We start from the raw sequence: 19,724 nt of genomic DNA, 5'->3' as shown, positions 1-19,724 counted from the left end.
TCAAGAAATCTATGACCCCCTTAAGACTGTATGCAAAGCTTTAATTGTACATACATACTTGTGCTTTTATGAGGCCCACAGCTTTGCTTAGATTCTCAAAGGAATCTCTGATCAATCGCTCCTATCTCCAAGTAAAACCAAGAATCAATAAGCATATTAATAAAAACTCCCAGAACAGGAGAGAAAGGAACAGCCATAACCATGAATGCAGGAAATCACAATATACAATCTATCTAAAATTATAAACTATAACACAGAAAACAGTTTTGCAAAGAACTTAGTGAAAATGGGATCTAAACTATAGCTACCAACATATTTGATAAACCAGCAATCTACATGGACTCAAAATGTTCACAGACAGAACTTCAATACAAAGGCTAAGTTAGGCTCTCTCATTTGAAGGAGTTACAATTAACTGTTCAACACCACCATATCCTATTTCACTTGGACTAATAGTCTCACGATTTTATACCACCTGAATGAAGTCTGTATTCCGGCTCTAGATAATGTAACATCTGGATAAGAACAGCTTACCATATCTCTTATGCACAGCAAGTCATCAGAACATCATTTTTAGCAGCATAATAAACGTCTTCTCTGACTTCAAGTAGCTTCATACTAAAGCATAGTAATAGGAGCACCTGGGTGGTTCAGTCAGTTAGGTGTCCAACTTTCACTCAGGTCATGATCTCAGTTTGTGAGTTTGAGCCCTGCATGGGGCTCTGTGCTGACAGCTCAGAGCCTGGAGCCTGCTTCGGATTCTGTGTCTCCCCTTCTCTCTCTCTGACCCTCCCCCACTCATACTCTGTTTCTCTCTGTCTCTCAAAAATAAATAAAATGTTTGAAAAATTTAAAGCATAGTAATAAATAGTCTGTTCGGTAGATGCAATATTAAGAGCTATATTAAATCTTTAAAATGTCTCTTCTTAAAGAAAATATGCTCGTTATCTTCCCCAAAGAGTTTGCTTTGTAAAGCAAATCAAAATGTATCAAAGTACAATTCCAGCATGCTTTTCAACACCAGTAATTTCTCAAAAACGGATTAAAGATTTAAATTCCAGCCAACCATAAGAAATAACTGTAATTTTCAGATGCCTGATCTAAAAAGGAAAAATATATATACTACACTTTAAACAACAGGTACAAAAGTTTCTGTTTGTATTCAGGTTTGCAAGATACTTACCCTATCGTCAATTATGACCAAATCTTTTGGTTCTGTTCTATCAATCTTCAAAACACGGTATTTTGTTTCTGCCTGATTGCTCCCAACTAGAAAGTACCTCTATAAATGAAAAAGAAATGTCATTAGTTTTTTAATGCACTTTGCCTCATACACATTTTATAACCATTTTGGTTTTTGAAATTAAATACTGTAGTAATGTCAGGTTACTTTCTAAAAGAAATATTTCTGTTAAATATAACTGGCAGATTAAAGAAAGGCTGATTCTAAAAGGTCAGTTTTAAAATTGAAATATTCTTAGTGATGTCATGATAATCATCAGTCTGGTATTTGAAATGAACCCAGTAACCAGGTCAGATTAATTTAATCATATTATATAGAGATTAACCTAACTGATTATAGACTGATGTTTAAACTTTGCCAGGAAGAAGCAGCTTTCGTAAGAATTAGAAAGCTCAACACATAATTAGTAATGCCTAGACAATTATATTTATGAAAATATTGAAATTTTATTAAATAAATCTTTACAAATCTTCTGTAGAACACTGAAACGACTTTAATATAGCAACTATACAAATCCCAAAGTCCTATAAAAGATTTAAAAGAGTGTAGTTTCCCAAATGGCTTTTTATAGAGAAGCTAGGGGAGGAAATAATAAATGTTCTTTCTTTTCTGAAATACTTCCTTGGTGCATTATACCTAAACACCTTAGTCTTCCTAAATAAACACTCAGAATAAAATTAATAATCATAATGTCAAAAATAGTAATCTTGGGGCACCTGGGAGGCTCAGTTGGTTAAGCGTCTGCCTTCAGCTCAGGTCATAATCTCACAGCTCGTGGGTTTGAGCCCCATGTTGGGCTCTGCGCTGACAGCTCAGAGCCTGGAGCCTGCTTCTGATTCTGTGTCTCCTCTTTCTGCCCCTCTCCCATTCACACACTGTCTCTCTCTCTCTCTCTCTGTCTCTCTCTGTCTCTCTCGCTCTCTCAAATATAAACAAACATTTTTTAAAAAATCCTAAAGATAACAAAAATGCTTTAAAATTTTTTTTTATTATTTATTTTTTAGAGAGACAGACAGAAGACAGAGAGCACAAGTGGGGGAAGGGAGAGAGAAGACATAGAATCTGAGGCAGGGTCCAGGCTCTGAGGTGTCAGCGCAGAGCTTGATGTAGGGCTTGAACTCACGAACTGTTAGATCATGACCTGAGCCAAAGTTGGACGCTCAACTGACTGAGCCACCCAGGCACGCCTAATGAAAATGCTTTTAAGAAAACTTAAACAAGGTGAGTAACTTTTAAGTTGAATTTAAAAAAGTAAGTAAAACCAATTAGGAAAAATACATTTAAAAATATCTTGCTCTAAGATCCTCTAGATTAATGGCCAAACTGAAGTATGTAGACCATGGGAATTGAGAGCAGGAGAGATTAATGCAGAGCACTACAGGTGCAGAAAACGTCAGAGGAGTCAGCACTTGAATTGAGCCTTAAAAGATGGGTAAGTGTTTTAAAGTAAGATTTTAGGGGCGCCTGGGTGGCTGAGTCAGTTAAGCATCTGACTTCAGCTCAGGTCATGATCTCCCGGTTCAGCTCAGAGCCTGAAGCCTGCTTCAGAGTCTGTCTCCATCTCTCTCTCTCTGCCCCTCCCCTGCTCATACTCTGCCCTCTCTTTCTCTCTCTCAAAAACAAATAACATTAAAAAAAATTCTTTTTAAATAAGATTTTAGTGTATACCAGAAGATGAGCACTGGTTATACTGTTTTAACACTAGATCGGCAAAAATAGGTGTTTTATTATTAAGTATACATCTGTTTATAAGGTCAGATCTAGACTTCCAGGCCATATAGAACAAAACCATACATTAAAAGATGACTGTGTGGGGGGCACATGCCCCAGTCCCTACACCATCCCTGCTGCTGCCAGACAGGAGGAAGGGGGACCCCGGTGCCTGTAATTATTAAACATGAATTTAATTAAAAGATGATTGGTTAGGGGCACCTGGGTGACTCCAACTTCAGCTCCAGTCATGATCTCACTGTCTGACAGTTCCAGTCCTGCCTGCGGCTCTGTGCTGACAGCTCAGAGCCCGGGGTCTGCTTCCAATTCTGTGTCTCCCTCTCTCTCTGTCCCTCCCCCATTTATGCTGTCTCTGTCTCTCAAAACTGAATAAATGTTAAACATTTTTTAAAAAATAAGATTACTGGTTGCCAAATCTTAATAGGAAGACTAGCCAAAAACTATGGAATCCTTTAGCTCCTAGGAGAGGTACAGTCTGAATGACACTCCAAGGTATAATGAAGTAGGAATAGAGCAATTTGATAAAGATTAGTAAACTGACTTGAGATAGCCAATGACCAGGACTTGATACACTGGGGAAGCACCAGAAGGGCAGGGACAAAGAGAGGGAGGAGATGAAAGGTTCCCAGCCTGGCCTCAGCTAATTCCTGTCCCTGAGACCCTACCCACCTCTGAGAGGAGAGGTGGGTAACCAACATACAAAATTAACTTCAGAAGGACGGTTTATAAAGTCTACATGTTTGTTAACAGAAAAGGGAGACACCTTCTTGAGCTCTTGAGGAGAAACAGTCCCCTGAGAGGAAATACCAAGTGCAAAGACCTGAACGGGGAAGAAGCTTGGTGCGTTAGAGGAACAAGGTGAAGCAAGAATATGCCCATAAAATACCTAACATAGTGAAGAGTGTTCAACACAAAGAAGGCACTCAATGACTGTTAGTTCTTTTTCTCTCCTTTACTTTTTAAGATGTCAGTGAGTCTATGCCATTGCATTTAGAAAGAGATAGCATTTAGAAACAGAAAGAGGAGAGTGCTCCAGACAAAGAAAAACATGTGCAGGATCAGAATGAGCCAGAACGGGAGAATGCACAAATTGGTCTTTGTTCTCAAGAGAGCAGCATGCAAATGAACAACCATGGACAGTGTGCCCGAAGAGAAGGGTGAACTAGATGGTGGCAACACAGGAAGGGGACGTAACTCATCAGGGGAGGGTCAGAGCAAGCAATCCAGAGGCTGGTGTCCTGGTGCTGAGTTTGTGCTTGAAGGACCTCACAAAAAGACTCCATGTACCGAGCCAAGATAGGACAAGTGATACCCACTATCTCTACCTGAAACATTCCTCTCTCATCACCTGTCCCCTTCCAAAGCATTTTCGTTTATATCTGTAGCGCTTACTGCTAAAGGCCTTATCCAAATTCGCTTTGGACATGTCTGCCCCTTTCATCTGATTATAAACCCCTCAGGAGATTGGGCTAACTTCCTCACCTCTGTGGTCATTATTTCTAGTCTGGTGTCACAATCTGGTTCCACAGGCATTGAAAAAATGCTAGGTGAAAGACCACCTCCTACTCCAGATGAACTGTGTAACTTGCCAGGTAACTTTTTACAAGGTTTATGCGAACCCATCTTCTTTAGGGAGGTCAATCTCTCAGTAAAGAAGCACACCACAGCTTTAAGGGAGATAAAATCCCTGCATGAAATTCCTAGAATTTTAATAGTTCCTAGGAAATGTATAGAGTCACTGTAGTCAGACTATGATTTGGCAGTCTGTCATAAAAAGACAGCTGTAATCCCTGTGTGCTAGGAGGTAAACGCCTTGTTGGTCATTAGAGTACAGACCTGGGGGGTGGGGGGATGCGGATCTGTACTTCTCATGCCCAGACTCTTCCAAAGACTCCACAAAGCAGAGGACTCAATGGCTAAATCCCCAGAATTTACTTACAGACATGAATAGAGAAAAGGAAACAGGAAGGAGTATAACTATCCACATTCTCTCTTCTAAAGTGGTCTAAGAATCCTAAAAATGTGTTGTGCAGAGAAAAGCGACCTCACGTGGAGCCAGCTATGTGGGAAAGAAAACAACAGCTCATGGCTGGCCTGCAGTGGACAGAACCACTTGCCTGCACTGCCCTCTGGTGGGCAGTTGACTGTCTACTTTTATAATTTTTTTTTGCTATTTTATTTATTTATTCATTTTTAATACAATTTATTGTCAAAGTTTATAAAATACAGTGTGTAACATGTGCTCTTGGTTTTGGGGTAGATTCCTGTGGTCCGTCACGTACATACAACACCCACTGCTCATCCCAACAAGTGCCCTCCTCAATGCTCATCAGCCGTTTTCCCCCTCCCCCACCCTCATCAATCCTGTTTGTTCTCTGTATTCAAGAGTCTCTTATGGTTTGCCCCCCCTCCTCTGTGTTTCTCACTATTTTTCCCCTTCACCTTCCCCCATGATCTTCTGTTAAATTTCTCAAGATCCACATAGGACTGAAAACCTGTGATATCTGTCTTTCTCTGACTGACTAATTTCACTTAGCAAATGACACATCAGATAAAGGATTAGTCTACACCAATCTTTTAAGGAGAATAATCAATCCAATTATTTTTGTTTGGGCACGATGGTGCCGCTTACTGATTTAGGGACTGCAGGGAAGCAGGTTTGAGAGGAAACCAAGAGCTCTGTTTACAACATGCCCAGAGAGATCAAGTGGGAACTTGTGAGCCTGGAGCTCAGAGGAGAGATCTGAGTGTGTCAGCAGCACATCCCAGGCTTTTAGAGTCACGTGACTGGATTAAGCCTAGCAGGGAGCGTGAAGATAGAGACAGAGCCCAAAAAAACTAGCGTTAAGCTCTCTAAATAAAATTCTTTTTAAGGGCCAGATTTAGAGAAGGAACCAGTTAGAAAAAAAAAAAAAGTCAGTGTTTTTGGGAAACCCCAGGACAGCATGGAGTCACCAAAGCAAAAGGAGATCAATTAGAAAATGAGGGGGCAGTCACATCCACATCAAATGCTGCTGAGAGGTCAAGCAAGATGAGGGCACAGAGGTGCCAGGGGGGCTCTGACAACAGGATCATGCGAGTGACTATTCTGTGTGCAGTCTCGGTGACACAGTGGTGGCGGCAAAATCCACAACAGAGTTGTTTGGAGAGCAGATGAATGGTCTTCTGAGTAATGATGGCAGAGCGAATACCTCTCAAACACCTTACTAAAACTGAAGTCAAGTTTTTTTATGTTCATTTCCTTAGACATAAGCCCCAAGGGCAAAGAGAAGAGGAGAGATAGCAACACCACCACCAACAAAAATCATGTGAACCTCAAAAGCATGCCCAGGAAAGCCGAATCCTAAACCGGCAGCGAAGAAGTCAAGAAACAATCCAATTTATACTACAGAACCGCCAAAACGTGTGGACCTTTGTGGCATGTTTTGTTTCTGGAGGTGGGGATGTAAACTTTCAAAAATAGAAGTAAAGAGTAGCTCAAACTTCTAAAATGGAAAAAAAAAAAAAAGACAGGGTTCAAACCAAAGATCAAGAACAGAGTAAGATTAGAAATTCTCAAGAGCAACACGAGAAGACAGAAACATAATGCCTTCAAAATTCTAAGGGAAAATTCATTTCAATCTTTCTTTTTTAGTTTATTTTTGAGAGAGAGAGAAAGACAGCGTGAGCACGGGAGGGTCAGAGAGAGCGGGAGACAGAGAATCTGAAGACAGGCTCCAGGCTCTGAGCTAACTGTCAGCACAGAGCCTGATGCGGGGCTTGAACCCAGGAACTGCGAGATCATGACCTGACCTGAAGTCATATGCTCAACTGACTGAGCCATCCAGGCGCCCCTTATTTCAATCTTTAATTTGACATTAAATCTGTCAATCAAATGTGAGAATGAAATATGGACATTTCACAATGCATGGGCTCAAAAAAGTTACTGTCCACAAACCCTTTCTCATGAAGCAAGTGGCAGAGAGGTGCACCACCAAAACGAGGGCATAAATCATGGAAGAGGAAGGTGCCGGATCTGAGAAAATGAGGAAATCATCACAAGAGAGGCTACAGGATGATGTTAGGGGAGATCCCCGGAGAGCAGCTGTGCTGCAGGCCTTGGGAGCAACTAGTCCAGATGGGAGCCACAGTTTTAAGAAGATGAAACCCAGAAGAACACCCACCTCCTTCCCTCCCTACTGTGTATGAATGCACTGAGAGGAGATTTACATGCCCAAGAAAGTTGGGGTTAAGCTCACTATGAGTCCTGAGAAGGAAAGGACAGGTCAAGTCCTGGCAGTCTGAAGTTCAAAGCGTGAAAAACGAGGTAAATGAAATACCCAGAAACAACAGGGAAGGAAAAAGGGCAGTAACTGATGTGTACAGGATTCCCCTAATCAGGCCTGCGTCCACTGGGCTGCCTGAACGCACACGTACACGCAGACACACAGGACTCAACACTGCTGGGGAAAACGATTGTGTGCTGGTAGCTAGCTGTGTCGGGGGAGTTGGGGTCTGCAGGAATAGGGGTGGAGAAGATGCCCCAAAAAAGCCACATTTCAATGCCCATTTAGATAGTCTTCTGAAAGTCACGGATCACTGTGTAAGAAAAAGCTTAAAATTTCATTATGTAGCTGTAACCGTGGTGACTTGGTATGAAGATGAATGTGTTTCTAAAATATATACATGAACTGCAAATGGAACACAATAGGTAATCCATTTAACAGGAAATTCAGTATCTACTAATATTATTATCTCCTTTTATAATGACAGGCTAATTAATCACTCACTTTTCCTCTGAGGGAAGAAAATCAGCTTTCTTCAAATAGAAGAAATTTTAGGTTGCCTGACAGCTTCAGTTAATGTTAAACTTCACTTGAACTTTCAGAATAAAGGTATTTTTAAAGATCACCAGGAAGTTACTTCTCACAATCTAACAGTACTGCAGGGCTGCCTCTTCACCTATTCCAGCAATCTCACAATCAGTAAGGCAGCTCAAAAGAAATAAGCCTCTGAGAGTCAAAAAGGGATGCCTCCAAGTTCACTTTTTTTTAATGTTTATTTATTTTTGAGAGTGAGAGCAAGAGAGAGCACGAGTGGGGGAGGAGCAGAGCGAGAGGGAGACCCAGAATCCGAAGCAGGCTCCAGGCTCTGCACAGAGCTCTATGTGGGGCTCAAACTCATGAACCATGAGATCATGAGCTGAGCCGAAATTGGACACTCAACGACTGACCCAGATGCCCCTTCAAATTCACTCTTTACAGCTTCAGGGGTTTACTGATGGCAGAGCTTCAAATCCCCAACAGAAATAACTGGAAACTTGGTCACCTTCAACCCCACCTTCTAAATCATAGTTGTAATTACTATGTTTCTCTCTCCCATTTTATATCCTTTGCTTTCCTGCGTCAATCCCTTAGTCAGCCACCTCTTTTGGTGTTCTCTCCCATTCCCTTATTACACAAACCCAGGCTACCATCAAGTCTAATTAGGCTGCATTCTTCATGATGTGGGTCTTTCTTATTTTATTCTATTTTGTATGATAGGGTAGAAAGGAAGAGGAAGCTTTCTTAAATCCTTTTGGAACAAGGTAGCAATTAAATAAATACACACACACACACACACACACACACACATATTAACAATTTTGAGCTAGCAAGAGTAAAGATTATCCTCACAACTTCACCCCTACACATGCAGACACAAAAATCCCCCAGAGTTCTTTTCAGCTACCAATTTTTTTTCATTATAAACTTGTATCTTTTTTTTGATGATTTTTTTAATAGTTTATTTCAGCTACCAATTTTAAACTCAAATGCTATGTGTTAATTTCTTTGATCAGTTACTATGATGGTCAGAACCCCTATGGCATTGTATATTAGGCAAGGGCTATAAATTGGAAATCATTCATGGTAAATTGCAGTTTCATCCAGCTTAACTTTAGGTTGCTAAATCTCCTGTGGGCAACTCATAGTTGCACAGGGCCATATGAGCCGTAAGTCTGGATCTGATCACAGTTAACCTGTAGGCCTGGGTCACAGGACAGACAAGGGCCGTCGCATCGTCGCAAGAGCCAAAGGGCAGCGTAAAGGCACTGGGTGCCAAAGAGAACAGGTAAGTTTGGGAGGAAGCCCACCGTTCACCAGGCCAGAACTGCACCTCCCACATGGTATCTACCAACCCACCCCCCTTCCTCTTCAGAGTCCTCAAATTCCGCCTCCAAACACAGGTAACAATAACAGCCTGAATGTCACCTCAGGAGCAATCCTGCCCAATCACTCTTCTAAATGAAGGCTCAGGACGAGGCAGACCATCTTGTCCATTGTCTCCTTTGTTCTTTTGTTCCCCTAATTCTTTCATAACCAATTAATACATTCCCACCAACCAAATCAAGAATGCACTTATTCTGACTTACACATTTGCCAACAAGACTTTGGTCAACTTTCCAATCTTTGTCATTCGGACAGGTGAAAAATGTCAATCTATTTTTATTTTATTGCCTTAATGATTAGCAAGTTGAATATTGTTTTAATTTTTTTTAATGTTTTTATTTATTTTTGAGAGAGAGAGAGAGAGAGAGGGAGAGAGAGAGAGAGAGAGAGACAGCGTGAGCAGGGGAGGGTCAGAGAGAGAAGGAGACACAGAATCTGAAGACAGGCTCCAGGCTCTGAGCTAGCTGTCAGCACAGAGCCTGATGCGGGGCTCGAACCCATGAACTGCAAGATCATGACCTGACCTGAAGTCGGATGCTTAACTGACTAAGTCACCCAGGCACCCCTGAATATCATTTTATAGTCATACTTCTTTTTTGTCAAATTACCTATTCATGTCCTTGTCCTTCCTTGTTGGGTGTATTAATTTTTAGACATAAAATAATAAGCAGTATTATTTGTTGTTCAGGCAACTAATACTTTCTTCACAGTTTTTTGACTATTTACATTAATAGTTTTAAATGCTTTCTATTAGAAAAGAAAAAAATTATGTCAATGGTCTAATTTTCTACTTTATAAATCTAGAAAAAGGTAAACTGATTAATCCAAAATCCATTAAGAGGAAGAAAATAATAAGCCTAAAAAGAGAAACTGACTAAATAAAAAACAAAAATAGAGAAAATCAACCAAGTCAAAAGTTGGTTCTTTCAAAAGACTAGTAAAATCGATAAATGCCTGGCAAAATGGACCAACAATGAGAGAGAACAAAATACCAACGTCAGGAAAGAAAGTGGGAGTTGGGAGTTTTACTACAAATCCTACAGAAATCAAAAGTTTAATGAGAGAATATTATGAACAACTCAATGCCAGTAAATTCAACAACTAAGATGAAATGGACAAAAATACAATTTATCAAATGTGATTCAAGACCCATTCAAAGCTTGCATAGTCCGACATCTACTATAGAAACCGATTATCAACATTTGTCCCACAAAACAACCCCAAGCCCAAAAGCTTTCAGTAGCAAATTCTAACAAACATCTAAACAAAGAAATACCAATCTTATACTACCACCTTCAGAAAATAAAAGAAGGAACACTTCTCATTCATTTCATAAGATCCAAATTACCCTAATGCAAAAATCAGACAAAGATGTTAAAGAAAATGATCCACTGATATCCTGAACATAAAGGTAAAAACCTTAGCAAAGTATTTGTAAATAGAATCTAGCAATATACGAAAACAATAATACAGCATGATGGAGGATGGCACACCCCAAAATTCAAGGTTCTTTTAATCTTTGTAAATGAGTTGATGTAATACATCATACTAAACAAATAAAGGAAATGCCATACGCAGATGCAGGAAAAAAATGCAACAAAATTCAGTATCTATGATTTAAAAAAAACACTGTCAGCAAACTAGGAATAGAAAAGAATTTTTCTGGGGAGTCTGGGTGTCTTAGTTGGTTAAGCATCTGACTCCTGACTTCGGCTCTGGTCATGATCTTTACAGGTTCGTAAAGTCGAGCTGTGTTGGGCTCTGCAGTGACAGTGTGGAGACTACTTGGGATTCTCTCTCTCCCTCTCTGTCCCTCCCCACCTCGTGCTCTCTCACTCCCTTTTTCAAAATAAATAAATAAATAAATAAATAAACAAACATTAAAAAAAAAAAAGAACACCATCTTTCTCATTCTGGTAAAGGGCATCTCTGAAAACCTAAAGCTAACATCACACTTCATACTGAGACTGCTTTCCCCATAAGATCAGGAACAAAACAAGAAAATGTCTGTTCTTGCCACTTTTATTCAACTTTGTACTAGAGATCCTAGTCAGGGCCAGAAGGCAAGGGAAAAAAATGGGAGGGAAGTAGTTCCTCTTCCTAAATGACATGACTATTTATGTATAGGAAATGATCCCCCCCACCCCCCAAAAAAGCTACTAGAACTAATGAATGTGATGAGAAAAATGATTATTTTGTGTTCAGGACTAGGTATCTAACAGTATGATAACCCTGTTCACACCAAGTCTAAGTATTTAGACTTGAGCTTAGGATTCCCACCATAATTTCCCACTTTGCTCTTGCTATGATATCTTTTTAAAATAATCACTTACAGTTAAGCCCATAAAAATAAGTGACCTCTGCTCCTACCTTTTAAGTAAGAGATATTTGCTACCCTGCTCTCTATCTCTTGCTCACCTGTGACCTAGGAGAGAGGACTGCTCTTCCCCTAGATCATTCTCTCCTCCCCCCCAATACTCCCACCCCTGCCACTTCTCAATCTTGTAACTCGACTTCCTTTGTGTGGGTGTACTGAAACTGTGCTTTCAATCAATCAACACTGTGGGTTTCACTCCCCCAAAGTGAAAGTTTGATACTGAGGGCGCTAACTGCCAACTCCATGTTGGCCTGTGCCCCTCAATTCAGTGGGTCATAGTTTGCATATTCTTTAAAAAAAAGTTTTTTAATGTTTATTCATTTTGGAGAAACAGAGAGAAACAGAGCATACGTGGGGGAGGGGCAGAGAGAGAGGGAACACAGACTCCCAAGCAGGCTCCAGGCTCTGAGCTGCCAGCACAGAGCCTGACACAGGGCTCAAACTCACGAACCCGTAAGATCCTGACCAGAGATGAAGTCTGATGCCTAACCGGCTGAGCCACACAGGCGCACCTTTACTGTAATCTGCATATTTTTAATTCAACATACCAGCCCCAGTTTCTCCATATGGGACTTAAGCAAAGTTTCAGAATATAAAGTCAATGTATAAAAATCAACTCAATTTCTGCATATTAGTAACAATCAATTATTAAATTAAATTTAAAATCCCATTTGAAGTAGTATCAAAATTCATAAAGTACTCTGGAATAGGTTTTTTTAAAGGCATAAAATTTCTATACTGAAAACTAAACATATTGCTAAGAGAAAGTAAACCCCCAATTAATGGAGAAATACACCATGGATTAAAAGATTCAAAATTATATGATCCTGGAACGTATAATTTTGGACAGTCCCAATTACAAACATTTACAAAAATTAATCTGTAAAGCAAAGTCCATGTGTTCTAAACTGACTGAAAGAAAACGGTCTTTATACATATGGTCTGAGTGTTCTTCCAGCATATTTGTCCCCTAAAGGTACCTTTATTTTTATTTTTATTTTTCCAGAGCAAAGTTTACTATGCTCTGTTTTTCTTTCCTTGATCCTATTTTCTCCACTACTATTACCATTACAATAGAGGTTTTTGGCTTAATCTTGTTAGTTTATTTACTTGCTTAAATTTCTTTATAAGACAAAGTGCTGTATAAAGCAAAAAATGAAACGAAAATCTTCCTGTAGCAGGACATGGGTGGGGAGTTTCATTTTTTATAAATTTGAATTATACAAATGTGAACTATCTTACCAATTCAAATATTAATAAATCTTCATTTTGTATAGGTAACTTTATGGCAATATTTCAATTAAAAAGAATAAATAATCTCGTAATTTCAAAAAAGACTCAATATTACTATGATTCAGTTCTCCCCATATTGGTCTATGAATTGATCTATAAATTCTACAGCTTACCATATATAAAAGACTCACAGCTGGGATCACCCTCAATGAAGAAAACCTAAAAACTTTACATATACATGTACATATACATGAGGGATGTCCACTCTAACTACTGTTTTTCAACATAGTACTGGAGTTCCTAGCTTCAGCAATCAGACAACAAAAAGAAATGAAAGGCATCCAAATTGTCAAGGAAGAATTCAAACTTGCATTCTTCACAGATGATATGATACTCTACGTGGAAAACCTGAAAGACTCCACAAAAAAAACTGCTAGAGCTGCTCCAGGAATTCAGCAGTTGCAAGTTATAAAATCAACACATAAAAATCAATTGCATTTCTATACACCAATAATGAAGCAGCAGAAAGAGAAATCATGGAATCTATCCCATTTACAACTGCACAAAAAAAATCATAAGATACCTAGGAATAACCTAACCTGGTAAAACATCTGTGCACTGAAAACTATAGAACACTTATGAAAGAAACTGAAGACACAAAGAAATGGAAAACATTTCATGCTTGTGGGCTGGAAGAACAAATATTGTTAAAACGTCTATACTACCCAAAGCAATCTACACATTCAAGGCAATCCTTATCAAAATAACACCAGCATTCTTCACAGAGCTAGAACAAACAATCCTAAAATTTGTATGAACCATAAAGTTTGTATGAACTGAATAGTCAAAGTAATGTTGAAAAAGAAAACCAAAGTTGGAGGCATCACAATTCTGGACTTAAAGCTGTATTACAAAGCTGTAATCATCAAGACAGTATGGTACTGGCACAAAAACAGACACACAGATCAGTAGAACAGAATACAGAACCCAGAAGTGGACCACAAATGTATGGCCAACTAATTTTGACAAAGCAGGAAAGAATATTCAGTGAAAAAAAGACAGTCTCTTCAGCAAATGGTGCTGGGAAAACTTGGAGAGCAACATGCAGAAGAATGAAATTGTCCCACTTTCTTATAACATACACTAAAATAAACTCAAAATGGATGAAAGACCTAAATGTAAGACGGGAAACTATCAAAATCCTATAGGAGAAAACAGGCAGCAACCTCTTTGACCTCGGCTGCAGCAATTTCTGACTAGACATGTCTCCAGAGGCAAGGGAATCAAAGGCAAAAATGAACTCTTGGGACCTCATCAAGATAACAAGCTTCTGTACTGCAAAGGAAACAAAGAACATAACTAAAAGGCAACCAGTGGAATGGAAGAAGGTAATTGCAAATGACATATCAAATAAAGGGTTACTATCCAAAATCTACAAAGAACTTATCAAACTCAACACCCCAAAAACAAATAATCCAGTGAAGAAATGAGCAGAACACATGAATAGATACTTTTCCAAAGAAGACATCCAGATGGCTAAGGGACACATGAAAAGATGCTCAGTATCACTCATCATCAGGGAAATTCAAATCAAAACCACGACACACCACTTCACACCTGTCAGAATGGTAAAATTAACAACTCAAGAACAACAGATGTTGGCAAGGATGCAGAGAAAGGGGAACACTTTTGAACTCTTGATTGGGAATGCAAACCAGTGTAGCCAGAGTCGAAAAAAAAATGGAGATTCCCCCAAAAATTCAAAATAGAACTACCCTACTACACAGCATTTGTATTACTAAGTATTTACATAAAATATACAAAAATGCTGATTCAAAGGGGCACATGCACCCCAATGTTTATAGCAGCACTATCAACAATCCAAATTATGGAAAGAGCCCATATGTCCATCAGCTGATGAACAGATAAAGAAGATGTAGTGTATGTATGCACGCACACACGCGTGCATGCGCACACATGTACAATGGAATATTGCTTGGGGATCAAAAAGAATGAAATCTTGCCATTTGCAACAACATGGATGGAGCTAGAGTACATTATGCTAAATGAAATAAGTCAATCAGAAAAAGACATATATCATATATTTCACTCATATGTGGAATTTAAGAAACAAAACAGAAGAACGTAGGGGAAAGTAAGGAAAAATAAAATAAGATAAAAACATAAGAGACTTTTAAATACAGAGAACAAAGTAGAGGGGTGGGGGTGGGCTACATGGGCAGTGGGCATTAAGGAGGGCACTTGCTGGGATGAGCACTGAGTGTTACATGTAAGTGATGAATCACCAAAGTCTACTCCTGAAACCAGTACGACACTGTATGTAACTAATTTGAATTTAAATTAAAAAAATAATCAAATTATATAACTTAGGTTTGTGCAGTTCAATTTATTTAAATGTTAAAGAAAAAGAACCTCACAAAATAATAAGTGGTGGGTGGGGAGTAAAACAAGTTATAACTAATAAAGGTAATTTGGGAGATGGTGATGGATATATGGGAGTTTATTCTACTATTCTCTTTATGTTGTGTTTGCTCACATTTTCTGCAACAAAAAAGCTAAAAACAAAAACAAAAACAAAAACCAAGGATACACAAACCACAAACCAATGTTCTAAATTAACAGATTCATCAGAAATACAATTACTCTGTCAAATAGTTATAAAAGTTTCTAATCACTGACTCTCTCAGTTTCCATTTGTAATAGAATAAAATAAACATTTAAATGAGTATACAGTAAAGCTCATTTAATTAATGCAACTGACTGCAAACCGAGATAGCCGGACCCACAGAATAGCACGGGAGGGCTGACAGTCGTAGTTACAAACTATCTAGCCCCGCACCAGTAGTCAGACCACACTCTCAGCGGCACTATTGACCTCTGCCTCATTCTTTTTTTCACTGAGCAATTATAGTAATAGAAGTAACAAGATTTCCTCCTTAGAGGTTTTCTGAGAATTAAATAACAAAATATATGTGGAGTGCTTTGTGACCAGTGGCACACACTAGCTATTACTCTCATTAACAACATGTAATGTAACAGCATGTAACAACCTGCTACAGTTTTTTTTTTTAATTCCTAGGATCTATTTAGTTACTGGTAATTTTATGCTTCTTTTTCTGAGGTATTTATGTCCCTTAAACTTTGAACCTATTACTCAAATAAATCTTTCTGCTTGAATCTTTAAGTCAAAATATAAAAAAGAAGAATCACATACTTTACTGATAAGGTAACTGAGATTCAAAGATTAAATTCAGTAGACATTTCTTAGGGCAGTTGTGTTGGCCCAACCATTCCTGGAAACAAAAGTCATTACTGCCCGACTCCCTCCTGGCCATGATGATTTGTCCACCCAGGGGCAGATTCCCAATCATAGCTGAGTCAATCAGATTCCTTCTCCTGGAACCTATGGTATGTCCTTGCCAACACACTCAGTGGGTTCTCTAACACTGTTGTCTTGTTCCTGTTTTTCCAGAAGCTGGAGAGTTAGCCTCTTCCAGTGATTCCACGCAATAACTCCTCCAACATCCTTCTGATAAGCTCACTTTTTATCGCTAAGCTGGCTGGAGTTAGTTTGCATTATTTAGATGACTGAGCAGGGTCACAACCAAGTTCTGGAATACATATCTCTCTATATTAGAGACTCTGAAGTGTATCTATTGGAAGCCTACTGTTTGTAAGGCACTGTATCATAATCTGTGCTGTGAGGACCAACAGGTTGTGACAGGCGAAGAAGGGGTGGGACTTTACTAGGAAAGAGCTGCAGAAAACACACCAGGTAGGTATAAGCAATACAGACTTACTGCAGAATAAGGCACAAAAAGGCACAGCATTAATCCTCACTATATATTTGTTTAATTAATATTAAACTAGATATAAATCCATACAGGTTGAAGAAATCCCATATAGCTTTGAATGCCAAACTAAAGGATAAAGCATTTACTCTCCTCAGAATGGGGGCTAGTGAAGGTTTCTGAGCAGAAGAGCCCTATGAGTTGTGCTTTCGAAAGAATACTAACGCCTCCGCCAGTCCTAATGAATGCTCAGCTTATTAATAGGCTGAAGTTTCTGTGTTTCAAGTATTTATGTTTCTAACCATGGATATTTACCAGCACACTGTACAGAAAGCAGGTTTTGTTTCCATGTCAAAATGATACTTCTGTATGACTCTCATCAGAGAACAAGTGAAAATAGCTACCAAATACGATACTTTCATTTTCTGATGTGGATCTAATCAAATGAAGTTGCCAACAAAATTAACTTGGGCTCAACAATATCTCTCCACTAATTGTGACCTGAGGCAGATCTAATACTAGAACTATGTTATAATTGAGAAACTGTTAAGTACCTACTTTATCAACGGAAGACAACCCAGGTTCCATGGAATGTACCTTATGAAACACTCTACAGCAGAACAGGCAGGTGTACAGCATAAGCAATCTTATTACTACGAAGTGTAATTTTAAACATAGACTCTAACATCACTGTCACCCAATTCAGAAAAGCTGTACTTTATTTTCCAACCACACAAAAGAAAAAAGATCTGCAGACACTATGTTAATCTTAGGGACCCAGTAATCTAAACACAAAAACTGATCTTATTCCACAGTAACTACTTACACAACCATTTGAAGTGATAAAACAAATAAAAAGTGCAAAAAGTCAAGTGAAAAACAAAACAATGTTACCCAAACAAATCAGTCTTTAAGCAATACAAGTTCTCCTTTCCTCTCAAATAAAGGGAACCAAATATTTTAGCAACAAAAGCGCACGTAATTAACATTAATATAGTAACTGGTATGCCATAGAATCGGAAAACACATAATTTACCCACTCGAAGGTCAAAAATATTTTTCATGCCCTTGCCTGTACTGTAAGTAGAGATCTACAGAACAGACTCTCTGAAAGTTGAAAAGAATCCAGTAACTCGTTCAGAACTTCATGAACAGTTTCTGAGATACCCAAAGCACCTGTTTCCAGGGTTTCCCCACTGTGGCTTTTACGTGGAAACAGGTACAAGCAAAACCAGCAGTGCCCTGGGTGAGATAACAAGGCGAAGCCCCCTCAGACACACATGCCCAAGGCTGGTGGGATTAGGGACTTAGGGAGGGGGATGCTGTGACCGTCCTCCCGCACGCGACCCGTCGCGCCCCGCCGCGCGGGGAACTCACAGCTCTGGTCTCGTACAGAACCAGCTTCTGGACGGAGCTTATGATGGGGGCAGCTGCTGTGGGCATGGTCAGAAGAAATGGGGGTCCCCACGACAGGGCACCAGGCCGCGGCCCAGAGTGCGGCAGCCTCCAGACTGCCCCGGGAGGCCCAGAGGCGGGAGAGGAGACACCTCAGACCCTGGACATCAGATCCAGCCGGGAAAACGCCGCTTGTGCACCAAACAAACAAGACTCGGTAGAGTTCAGGTGTTTCCGGATCCCGGCTACCCCACCTCCGTGCAAGTCCCGCCCCAGGCACGTCGGGGGCGGAACTGGAGGATATACCGTAGCCTTCCAGAACCTGCGCGCTGCCTAAGGAGGAAGCGGAGGGCGCCATGTTTGGTGCGGGCGGAAAAAAAAGTGGGCGGAGGGGGAAATGGAGCGGTTAGTCTGGGCTCCGGCTTTATCTGGTCCTCCTCTTTGGAGAAGGGGGGGGGTTTGGGACTGAAGTGCTTCTTTTGAAGTGGTTCTCTGAACTGTAGATAGCTCCATTCAAAGTTGATCTTTTTTTCTCTGCCTACCTCTGCCCTTATTTTCCTGGAAATATATCTGATAGCCCTTCGCTGAGTGTCGGTGTTTTCTCCCTTGCGTCTTTTTGTTACCTGTTTTCACCCTTATGAGAGTCAACAAAATCCGTGTTGTCGGAAAACTGGGTGGTTCAAGAAATTTTTTTTAATCACCTTAAAAAAAAATCACCGAAAGTTGGAGATCTTGTAAATTCTACAAACGGACTGTCGTGCAGTGTTTAGTGCAGTGTGGTGTGGCACTGGCTTTGAAACTAGCAGTTCTGGGTTAAAGTAAGGTCTCTCCATTTGATACGTGTAAACCCAAGTGAGCAGTGTACATGCCCTCTCTAACCATCACCTTCTATATTTTTTAAAAGGAATGTATTAAAAACACAAAGTTAAGTGCAAAAGTGAATAAGTAAAAAACATTTTTTTTAATCAATAAATTACAGCCGCACCTACGAGACCCGGTCCCCCAAGAGGCCTTGCGCGAAGCCCCGCCAGGGGTTCCCTAGGCAACCGCTGCTTAGAGAGACACCAAAGACGGCTGCAGTGTGGCGGTTGGGGTCCTGTGGGCTCCTGAGGACTCCGCTGTGCCGAGGTAAGTAGGGGTCATACGTAGTCCCCGCCCGTTTTGTATCTATTGAAGGGAACCTCACCTCCTGTGGGGACCTCAGGCCAGTTCCTTTTCTTATAAAACTAAACTTCGGGATCTCTCAGTGAATTACTTTTTAAAACCATTTTCCCTTCCAACGACTGATGTCATTCTACAGATATTTACTGAGCACCTACTACGAGAGCATAAGAAATCGCCTATTGTTGGTTCCCAGGAGTTGGGCCCCCTGTAAACCACACAACCCACCTGGAGGGTTTCTGAACGGCTAAAACGGTGGGAGAACTTGTAAAAATTCTATTGAATTATAGTATAAACCCATAATATAATATGTTATTAGAGAGTGTATTACACAACAATGAGATGTTAGAAACCATATTGTAAATTTAAAATTGAGAAATTACGAATTAAAAAAAATAAATGTTTAATTATTTAGTATTTTAATTTTCTTTCATAGTTTGGTCTTACTTTTATTAAGAACTAGAAAGATGGCCATGTCAGTTCTGGCATTTTACATTGGCTTGGATCTTTCAACTAGAAAGACTGTTTAGTTCTGTTTTGTTTCATAAGGGAAACCAATTCTTCTGAATATGAGTTAAATATCT

The 19,724-nt window shown here is 39.7% G+C and overlaps 1 protein-coding gene and 1 long non-coding RNA gene across 2 annotated transcripts in view; one reads left to right on the top strand and one right to left on the bottom strand.

Moving 5' to 3' along the window:
* The window catches only part of FIG4 (FIG4 phosphoinositide 5-phosphatase), a 120,906-nt gene extending 102,656 nt beyond the window's left edge, over positions 1 to 18,250 (bottom strand). The window contains exons 1-2 of the mRNA XM_029943205.1: positions 17,962 to 18,250; positions 1,184 to 1,282 (exon numbers count right to left, since the gene is read on the bottom strand). Of these exons, the coding sequence (XP_029799065.1) occupies positions 1,184 to 1,282; positions 17,962 to 18,027 (165 nt within the window). The 5' untranslated portion in view covers positions 18,028 to 18,250. The remainder of the gene's footprint in view (positions 1 to 1,183; positions 1,283 to 17,961) is intronic.
* Positions 18,251 to 18,306: 56 nt separating this feature from the next.
* LOC115295528 lies at positions 18,307 to 19,510 on the top strand. Its single transcript, XR_003910449.1, has 3 exons — positions 18,307 to 18,384; positions 18,959 to 19,107; positions 19,280 to 19,510. It is a non-coding gene; the product is annotated as an uncharacterized LOC115295528 (long non-coding RNA).
* Positions 19,511 to 19,724: the final 214 nt, after the last annotated feature.

Source organism: Suricata suricatta, chromosome 7 (genome assembly GCF_006229205.1).
Source record: "Suricata suricatta isolate VVHF042 chromosome 7, meerkat_22Aug2017_6uvM2_HiC, whole genome shotgun sequence".
Taxonomy (NCBI): Eukaryota; Metazoa; Chordata; class Mammalia; order Carnivora; family Herpestidae; genus Suricata; species Suricata suricatta.
This window is presented reverse-complemented; position numbering and strand designations above follow the sequence as displayed.